A 10,442-nucleotide genomic window follows, 5' to 3' on the forward strand; every position below is an offset into this window, starting at 1 on the left:
TATTAAAAATTGTGAGCATTTAAATCTTTATATTGTTAGACAATAGGTTAACAAATAGACAAGACCAATATGTTGAAACGGACATAACTTTTTAGCTCTAATATCGTCACATATGACAAAAGAAACCCTTGGAAGTAATATCAAAATCCTGTTTATAGTAAACATGTATTATCATCTGTTTTGAAATTTCTCTCCCGTCTGGCGCAACTATGAAATTTCAATCATGGAATCAATGATTGAGTTTTTTTACTATCGAAATTTAAAATCACACCACATACTGACAAATTAAGCGAGTGTTTCACAGTGCCGAAAAACAACCGAAACACACACAACGTCAGCAGAGTTTGATTTTCTAATGTAGTAACTTAGTTATATGCGTGAATATTCTCTACAAATAAAATGCTTCTTGTCAAGTATAACTCAATTTATTTGATCTTCATTATTGTGATACAAGACGACGAATTACCTACAATTGTATATTGACCTTCTAATTTTACATAAATAGTGTCACCGACATCAAGTTCGACAGCTTGAACTGCCGTTCCAGTCCCATAATCACGATTGTCTTTAGAACTTCCTTTCATGAAAACTTTGGTTAAGTCATATGCGTTTTTGTACAAATTGAAATTTGCATGTGTAGTTGTTGACACTAGGTATACGGAAACTAGGTATAATCCTGGAATATCACATACAAATTCCCCACGCTTCTTCAATCCCGAAAGCGTACTAATACCAACCGCGGTCTTCACATTAGGAAAACGAACTATTCCACCAACGGACTGTTCTGTCGCACATGCTGATACGGCAACTGAAACAAAAAGACAAAACTATATTTCCCAATCCTTGCAAAAAGACATGGATCGTGATACAAAACGAAGAACCTACCACAATATAGACAGCAGACCTTTTTAAAAATAAAAGTATTCCAATGAGCAAAATTAATACCGACCAATCAAAATATGTTTGTGTTGATGATAGGAAATTGGTGTTAAACCTCCAGTAAATAATAGAAGATGCTTATATATATCATGAGGAGACTGTGTGACATGCGATTGGGATATATTGTGAACCCTTTTTGATACCATACTGACTAACTGTGTCGTTTTTTACATACTAATTTTCCATGTAACTGTCGTGTAGAAGACGAGTGAACTTATTCAGACACATAGTTCCTGCTCCGAGTTGACTAGTTTTTAATCGTACTCCCCATGTCACGTACATAATGGATTAGGAAGCAGTAAATACCAAAACTTCCCAATCTTTGATTTAGCTATACTTGGGACTATTGCTTTTCCTATCGTTAACATTCCCTTTCTTGAAATTTTAAATTCCCTGTTTGACCTCTTGAGGAATTAGCGAGTTTGGATTTTACCCCTTTCCTCCATACTGACGCCTTTTGACGCTTGTGTAGTACCTCAGTTGAAACGCTTTGACCTCGAAATGTCTGCATCAGACTTAACAAAATTTGTATTCAATATGAAAAAGATATTCATGAGAATACCTTGACTGGAATTTCATTGATGTAATATTCCTTTTCCCAATGCATTGATACTTTAAACCTGATGATGTTTTTTAATGAAAAAATCCTTTGCGAATCAAGTGTGTAAAAAAATGTCCATGGAGGAAAGGGTTAAAGAATTAACGCTTGTTAAAAATGACATTCGGAAACCAAGTAATAAAAAAGCTGCAAAATTATCCTTCGACATATTAATTCTTAATTCACATTTATATTGAACTGTGTGTACAATTATTACCAAAATCAATTTTGGTAATAATTGTACACACAGTTCAATAGAATTTGGCCAAAATTTGATATATGAGAAACTATTGGGACATTGATCGTTGATGCCAATGGAGCCTAATCGATCCAATCTTTGACATAGTTTGACATAAATTTCAAATGGAAGACATTCGGAAAGTTTTCCAAAATTTCATTTCATTTAAAGGAGCTGCCAGTGTCATTGATCTTTGAAATGCCTTGACAGCACTATCAATACAATGCATACACCTCTAATGGCGCATTATCAAGCCTAGTTTAATAAGGTTTTTCCTAAGGGGGCGTAAACATTTTTCCAGAACCCCATAAAGGCCTTGATGCGTGACATATCAGAACAGGAGCAATTAAAGGATTTAATTTTAATTAGATTGCCAGAATCCCAAATGTTTACGCTCGATCAGCATTTAACTATCTTCTTAAAACTCTTCTTAAAATGCTATGTAGTTTCCTGTAATATCCCTACCATAAGGGCATTGTAATTTAACAATATACCGGTATACTACGTGAGTAAGGGTATACTAATATGTTACCTTTCGTATTCAAGCCATTTGTTTGATTATCCATTTTGTCCTTCATCACACCCTGCTTTTCTATTAATTTATCCAGTCTGGGAACAAGAACATCTTTCAAGTTTTCCAGTAGAGATATTCTTTGGGTCGCATCATCTGTCAAGTTCATTAATGTAAATATATCCGTTTTTTTCGTATCACTTGTCTGCATTATATAAAGGACTGTCGCATTTGTATTCTTCATTTCTTCCTGTAAATGTGTCACATTTCCTTGCAGTTCTTCTTTTTCCTCGATATTAGCTTTCATATCTGCATTAAATACCCTTAAGTCCGTTTCGTATTTCCTTTTCAATCCATTATAATCTGACAAAAGTGTAACATAGTCCGCACTTGAATTATTAAGATGTTCTTTAAGAATATTATGGTCCATCGTAACCTTTTCTAGCTCTCTTTGCAAATGCCTTATGGTTTCAATTTGACCCTGCGTAATATTTTGCATCTGGCTGCAGTTTTCCTCTAATATACTTTGATGATCTAAAAGTCCCCCGTTCTCGGTCTTCAGTATATGATAATCGTTCTTTAGTGTCTGCAACTTACTTCCTAAAACATCAGAATCATTTTTTAACACCAATAATTGCGATTTACAGATATCAATATCTATGTTAGCACTTCCTTTTATGTCGGCTATCTCTCGCTTAAGACTCTTAACCGTCTCGTCCAACTTGGCTCGTGATGACATTTCGCTTGCAATCATATTAGCAAGTTGTAGATAGTGTTGGTCTGTCATCGATGATTCGCCGCTTGACAAACATACCGAAGTTATACACGAGATTACAATAACAAAACGTAACACAGACATTATTCCAATGGATATTGTTGGGCATGAAATGGATAGTGAAAATTGATGTTCTAATTTCTTATTGAACTCATTGAAGATAAGATTCTATTGACCTAGTAACTATACTTTAGCTTTAGTTATCATTTATGGTGGTTAACTATGACAGTATACATGTTATACCATATACGAATTTGTGAGTGTTAGTCAATTTTCACGTTGTTTTTAATGGAGTACTAAGGATTAAATACCATTTTTTTTAAACCACCAAAAAGTACAAAGATAAATTGTGACAATGCAACCACAAACGAGGCTCATTACTCCTTATTTTAAATGGATAACAAATTCTTGATTTTTATTGACAAAATGCTGTGTTACGTTTTTATAGAACGTGTTCTTTAACATATAACGCAATTGTATGGAAAAGAGCTGTACGCTTCCGCGAAAAGTGGAGCTTTTTACGACTGACAATGTTTTTGAAATTCACACTTCACTATATAAATGTGAATTTGTTAACTATTGATCGCAAATGAAGGATAACACTGAAAAAGTTTAGTCTGCGTCCTATATGACTTTATCTAGAATTTGATAATTAGGTTCGAATGAGAACTCAATTTTTACGACAAAAGAGACGATTTAAATCTTGTCATGGTGAACTTTCCATTTCTGAGTACAGCCGCAACTGCATATTGGGTATATTGTATCTCCCATATGATACAATATTACATGGCTTTAATTTCCAAATATTCTTTTGATAGAGAGTTATTGCTTATAGAGAAACATATGAACTGCTGGTGGGCGTTTGGTCTCCGAGGGTATCAATATCAATAGTGTGGTCATTTTGGTAAATTTCCTTTTTACAAAACTTAGACTTTTTAGAAAAAACTAAGGATTTTCTTATCCGTATTTGGCAACTTTTTGGATCCTCAATGCTCTTCAACTTGTACTTGTTTGGCTTTTTAAACATTTTGATATGAGCGTCACTGATGAGTCTTATGTAGACGAAACGCGCGTCTGGCGTACTAAATTATAATCCTTGAACCTTTGATAACTATATAATTGAACCAAAGGTTTATATTGTAAAGTTAAGTTTTCACGAACACTATAACATAATAATTATGTCGACCGTTATGGAATATATGTATCATGGATATGATCTGTGATTTGTATACGCCAAACATTGTTTTATTGCGAAATTGGAAGAATTGTATTGGGGTTTAGCTTTATGGGCTCACACTCATATATATTACCAAGGGGCATAAAATAGAAACAATAAAAAGGAAATTAACCAATTATTATTTAATTGGTAGTTGTTATAACAAAGCAGCCAATAAAATATCACTGGTAAAACGAATAACAAAGATACTATTTTCAAATTAAATAAGATGACTGGAAAAACTGTAAAGGGGTAACTTTAGTAGTTTATTGTCGTAGCATAAGTCTTTGGTGAAGTTGTTTTGAGTTCTGCAAGCGAAATTCGCATACCTAGAACAAGCTGAAGCAAAGCTTTTTAACAAAGATATATAAGGTCATTGACGGGCTTTATATTACTAAAAATCAATAAGATAAGTTGATAACAGGAAAACAGTTTTTATAAAATAGGTTTCAGTTCTCCTGTGTATACCAAAAACATTTTTCTTCTTCTTCGAACATATGTCAGATTGGTGTTCTTGATGAACAAATGCCATTAAACATTCACATTAGCATAATATCATCGCATTATTAAGTTATGAAAGGCCGTTTATTTTATACCAAAACGGTAATAGAACAAAAAAGAAGTTGGTGGATTATTTTATATCAATCAAACGTTTAGTAATAAAATTTCGATATTTGACAAAAAATATGTATTGGTTTTAAAGATATGATGATTCAAGACAAATTTTGGAACATGTTTTAAATCGTTATACATTCTCTCAACTTGGCCTTTAAGAAAATTGTGCCATCATATCTCAATAGGTTATCCTGCTTAAATAGAACAACATGGGTTATCTCTATAAACATATGTGCACGAATAGTATTGCCTCTACAAGACACATATTTATTCTATAATACAGGAGTTTTGTTGAAGGGGCCCTAGCTAAAAGATAAATAAAAGTTATAAAATCTAATTTTATTTGTTTAATCATTATTGAAAATGAAAAAAGTGAAATAATATATCGCTTTTAGTAGCCAGTATGGTCCAATTTTATCATAATCAGCTAAGGAACATTTGTGATAAGTTATTAACTTACAGGTCAATTATTCGACCTCATTGAATGCGTTTTCATGTTTAACCCGTTAGCAAGAGATGGATATTCATGCCTAGTTAATTGTTTGTTTTAGACTTTTTAAAATTTTGGTGATTGTTTTACAATGTTATAAATCAAATATAAGAATTTAAATCGGTGAACATGAATTTGACAGCCAGTGCCCCTTTAATTTTTCGTTTGTGTAAAATCAACAAAAAATATTATGTATTAATTTGCAATGGTTCCATGTAATATGCATATGCTTAAAGTCAATTTAAAAATGTAGTTAAGTGTTTGCTAGATTTTAAATGACAATCCCTGATTGTCTTAAACTACAATTTAATTCCAACAAACTTTGACATTTCTGCTACTTTAGTTCTGATAAATAGATAAGAACAGTGCCCTAATTTTGAACAATCCACACGTCATACACAATAAGAAATACACAAACATTTACTTTGACCTTTAATGGTTTACTTTTACAAATTGTGACTTGGATTGAGAGTTGTCTCATTGGCAATCATACCACATCTTCTTATATCTACTTTGTTGTGTTTCTATATCATTATTTGGCTATTCAAGGATAAATTCAAATGTTTTACAGTATATTATTTCTATCTTTAACTTCCATGTACAATGGCCAGTTACTTAACAATATTCAAACTGGTGGAGACACGCCTGTGACTGACAAGAAATACCTCCAACTGTTCACATTAATTCTCGACGAAATGTCGAGACGTTTTGAATTGGAAACATTAATAAATCAGCTCCAACATAACGTGTCTGTCCTGAAGCAGGATGACCAAACATTAAAGACGTCTTGGCAAATACCATTATCAAAGTTGACTAATAAAACAGTTGAAATGATATACAGTGTCAACAGATTAAAGGAGGACCATATCTCACTAAATGCTAGCACCATCCAAGTAAAACTTGCACAGAAACAGACGTCTGATAGTCTTCAAAACATGTCATCAATAGGAAACCAGCTTAATATTGTGAAACAGAAATTACATTGGCTTACAAATATAACCGAAACAATTAAAGAGGGAAACTCCAATTTGTCAATGGTTCGTCAAGATATCGGTAGGAAACATGATGAACTGATATTTCTAATTAACAATCTTACAACAGAACGAAATAACGCATCTACCAAATGGAGGCAATCTACTGATGATTCGGATATTAAAGTTCTTCAAGATGACATGAGAAAGATACAGACTCAACTGAAAACCATAATAACCGAAATTGACAGCTTTAGCAAAACGCAGATGCAGTCAAAGAATTTATCAAACAAACTTCCTGTGCTTGATAGAAGTTATAATGGCTTATTTACCCGACTTAACCAGGCTGGTGAACACCAAGAGGTTGCTAATGCGAATTTTATGGAGAAAGTGGCAAATATCAACAAAAAAGGTAAATTCTTCTATTGTTGGTTTTCGTTGTTATCTTAAACATTTCCCGGTGTCAGTGCCACTATTATTATTATTGTTGTCCATATTGTGATGTTTTCGCATTTAACGGATTTCATTATTCTATGTTATTGTGTACATATATGTCGATTTAAAAAAATATTTTACTACTAGTTTACGAAATCAGTTTGATAGGGATAACATTTGCCCATGCGGTAGCGACAAAAATTAAAAATAAATCTCAAAAACAAAATAGCATCTTTAAGGAATTATATGCGCTTGTCATACAAGTGAGATTTTTAATTAACGAGCTTTAAAACCAGGCTTTATCCACCATTTTCTATATTAGGAAATACCCGTTCAAAGTCAGGAATATGAACGTTGTTTTCCTTTCGTATGCTTTGTTAAAGCTTTTGAATTTTGAGTTCGGTATTTTTGTTATTTTACCTTTGATTCACCTTTGACTTGAAAAAAAACCCTCTGGAATTTTAAAACGTTCCAATTTACGGTCATGATCATGAAGTCAATTGGTAAATATGCTTCTATCCCTCTAACAGATTTGTGATTAAACCATTTTTATTACAGTTGCTGTGACATCATGTGCAGACCCACGGAATACGGCAGGCATTGTAACATTCCCATTTATTAAGTCATCAGTAGGAATAACAGACCTAAACCGCTTTCGATATTCAGGAATTTTTCATTGTGAATCTCCAGGGTTATACATAGTATCTGCGTACATGGTGTCATCTACAAGTCATGCATCTTATCGTGTGTACAAAAACTCACATCTATTAACAGATGTACATATAAAAGGAAATTCAAATGGAACTTTTGATTATGGAACAGGAACAGCACTACAAGCAGTTGATCTTAAAATAGATGATACATTGACAGTTGAACTCGACAATAACGTGGCCATAGAAGGTGCCTCATTGTCATGTATGACAATAATTAAAATTGTATAGCTTAAGTAACTATTGTTTTGTTTATTAAGAAAAATATTCAAAATACTTTAACCTATAATGGTTTAATTTTTAAATTGTTATTTGGATGGAGAGTTGTCTCATTGGCACTCACACCACATCTTCCTATATCTATCATCAAAGAAACAAGTGTTTTTAACTCAATCTAACGAGGACCAAATTGCTACATGTCCTGTCTTACATGTCCCGGTTCAATACAAATTCGCGACTGGATTTCAAATTGAACATATAATTTCCAAATTAGCTTACCTATAATTGCCTTTGCCTTCCAACATTATTATCAGAAATCGTGATCTCAAATTTACCTTTCAAGCTGTAAAACTTTTCAATGAGCCTTTATCTTGTAGAATTTGGAATGGAAGAGATTAGACGAAGGGTTTTCATTTGGCTTATTATTTTCTTTAGTTTCAACATCAAATCTCTTACTGCTGTAACTTTCGGATTATGCAATTCGTCCAATATTTCAGATGACGAACTTATTTTGAGTTTATGAACAATGTTACGTTGAATATAGGGTACGATTTCTACATTCTCTCTGAGGATGCAACTAAAACAATACCAGTTTAGCTAACGTAGTACTTTTTGCTGTTTTTGTTTGGAAGCTAAATGTCTCTTTTCATTTTGCTGATGCAATAATACCAATTTGTAGATTAGTACTAGAGAATGGATATTAATTAAATTGTTCTCTCAAAGGCTACAATACAACACACTACAGACTTGTATTTGATAAAAAAAAAAAAAAAAAACAGTTTTTCACATCTAAATTTGTGTCTCTCGTAGGATGCGTTTATTCGGTGTGTATAATTTGTCTGTTTTTCATTAATGGGTAAGACATAACATTTCTTCGCGTTGAATTGCATCCCTCATTAGTCGGCCCAAATTTCTTGTTGATCCAAATGTAGTTTTAGGTTGTTTTGGTCTTGGTCAGTTTTAATTTTTCTGTTTAAAAGGCAAATGCTATTTCTGATTGTGTTACGCTGTCTGGCAGGTTGTTTATTTGACACAGAAACAGGTTAGAAGGTGCCCTCTGATATCCGAGAGTCAACTGATGTTTCGCCGGATATTTCCCCTCCCACGATGGTACACATTAATCTGGCAGTTATGAAGTTGAATTGTTATTTGTGTGTATTTCCTTTTGTTCCATATTGGTTTAGTTTATACGGAGAAATGTGTTGTGAGGTACTGTGTCAAATGCTTTTGAGAATTCTAATACGGCTTCGTCGTTGATGTAAGAAGTCATTGGTGGAGTTGATGACATTATGTTTCACAAGAGTATCCTGACCTGAATCGAAGGTTTAAGTTGGTGAGGATCTTGCTAGTAACAGATTTAAGAATACAGGTCTGTAGTTTTCTGTGAGATGTTTTTCTTCATTTTTGAAGATACTTGATTACTTAGCATCTCTCCAGTCTTATGGTAGCTCATTTGTGTCAACGGGACATTGCATTATGATTTACAGAATATTGATGCTACTTGCTCAGCACATTCCTTTAGTATGCAGTTTGGAATGTTGTCAGGTCCAGAGTGTTGTTCTGATTGGTGTTTTTCAGTAGTTTTTCAACTCCCTTTTGGTCAATCGTTATTGATGTTATATTTTATTTTGTAGCCGATAGGTGAGTGTCTTATATTGTGAACATTAATTTGAATTGTTCTAAAAGAAGTTCATCTTTCTCTTTTCTGTCACTGATGGGGTATTTCGCCTTTTTAAATGGTTCTATTCCTCCTGAGTCATGGAGCTTTGATTTATCATTCTTCCTGAACGTTTAGTGACGTTTTTGTTTAGGCCCTCGAAGATGTTTTGATTGACATCACTTGTATTTTTCTTTACTTAGTCGAGAATAGCAACTTCGTTTCCGTTTAAAGACAAAGAGTGAAATTTGGATCTCGATAACTAACTTCTATTGTTGTCTTAGGGTAAGACTTTTACATTTATATAGTCATTAACCTGCTCAACATGTCTCATTAGCAATCATACCACAACTCTTTATAGCAATATAAAAGTAAAAGTAAGTTATCCCTCTTTCGACATAAAATGGAAAAATAAAAATCAGCGCTTCTTTAATTTGTTCTGATAAGAATATAAACTTTAAAATACCGTTCAAAAAGAGAATATGTTAACGTTAATTTCAAGTTTCAGTCAGGTCTTTTTTACGTTTTTAATAGTTTATAGGTGACTCGACATCAAACAAGAAAACAAGTGGTATTGAGTTTTCTTTGATGCTAAAACTTCAGAAAGACAAAATTATCTAAAAATTCTCTCATATAATGAAATGTCATTTTTTTTAAATAATAGAATATACCTGATAAAAGATGGACGAAAGATACAAGAGGGACAGTCAAACTCATAAATCGAAAATAAACTAACAACGCAATAGGTAAAAATGAAAAAAAACATCAGACAAACAATAGTACACACGAGACAACATAGAAAATTTACTGTTGAGCATATTACACATTCTAAATGTATTTATCCTATTGAACTTCAACTTAGTAACCTAATGATAACTGTCAATTTGTATACATACCAATGACAAAATTAAAGATTAAGTAAAAGACAAATGAATTTGATTTCAGCTTTGCAATCACAAGCCGATTCATATATATTCTAGTCAACAAAAGAAACGATACACGACTTTGAAATAAAATTTATCAAGAAGTATTAAATATAAAAAAAAAAATGAGATACACTATTTTAAA

General features: G+C 32.6%; 2 protein-coding genes across 2 annotated transcripts; one reads left to right on the top strand and one right to left on the bottom strand.

The window, feature by feature from the left end:
* Positions 1-425: 425 nt before the first annotated feature.
* On the bottom strand, positions 426-3,178 carry LOC134705667 (uncharacterized). The gene is made up of 2 exons (XM_063564387.1): positions 2,308-3,178; positions 426-808 (listed from the first exon to the last, which is right to left on the bottom strand). Exons 1-2 carry the CDS (start codon positions 3,143-3,145, stop codon positions 426-428), a joined length of 1,221 nt encoding a protein of 406 aa, XP_063420457.1. The 5' UTR covers positions 3,146-3,178.
* Positions 3,179-5,793: 2,615 nt separating this feature from the next.
* Positions 5,794-7,729, top strand: LOC134705668 (uncharacterized). The gene is made up of 2 exons (XM_063564388.1): positions 5,794-6,765; positions 7,347-7,729. Exons 1-2 carry the CDS (start codon positions 5,943-5,945, stop codon positions 7,727-7,729), a joined length of 1,206 nt encoding a protein of 401 aa, XP_063420458.1. The 5' UTR covers positions 5,794-5,942.
* The last annotated feature ends 2,713 nt before the right edge of the window (positions 7,730-10,442 follow it).

The sequence above is a fragment of the Mytilus trossulus genome, chromosome 2 (genome assembly GCF_036588685.1).
Source record: "Mytilus trossulus isolate FHL-02 chromosome 2, PNRI_Mtr1.1.1.hap1, whole genome shotgun sequence".
NCBI lineage: Eukaryota > Metazoa > Mollusca > Bivalvia > Mytilida > Mytilidae > Mytilus > Mytilus trossulus.

Coding starts and splice junctions, on each gene's coding strand:
- LOC134705667 (XM_063564387.1), bottom strand. CDS start 3,145: ATGTCTGTGTTACGTTTTGTTATTGTAATCTCGTGTATAACTTCGGTA. Junction 809..2,307: donor AAATGGCTTGAATACGAAAG/GTAACATATTAG, acceptor TTTTTGTTTCAG/TTGCCGTATCAGCATGTGCG.
- LOC134705668 (XM_063564388.1), top strand. CDS start 5,943: ATGTTTTACAGTATATTATTTCTATCTTTAACTTCCATGTACAATGGC. Junction 6,766..7,346: donor GGCAAATATCAACAAAAAAG/GTAAATTCTTCT, acceptor TTTTTATTACAG/TTGCTGTGACATCATGTGCA.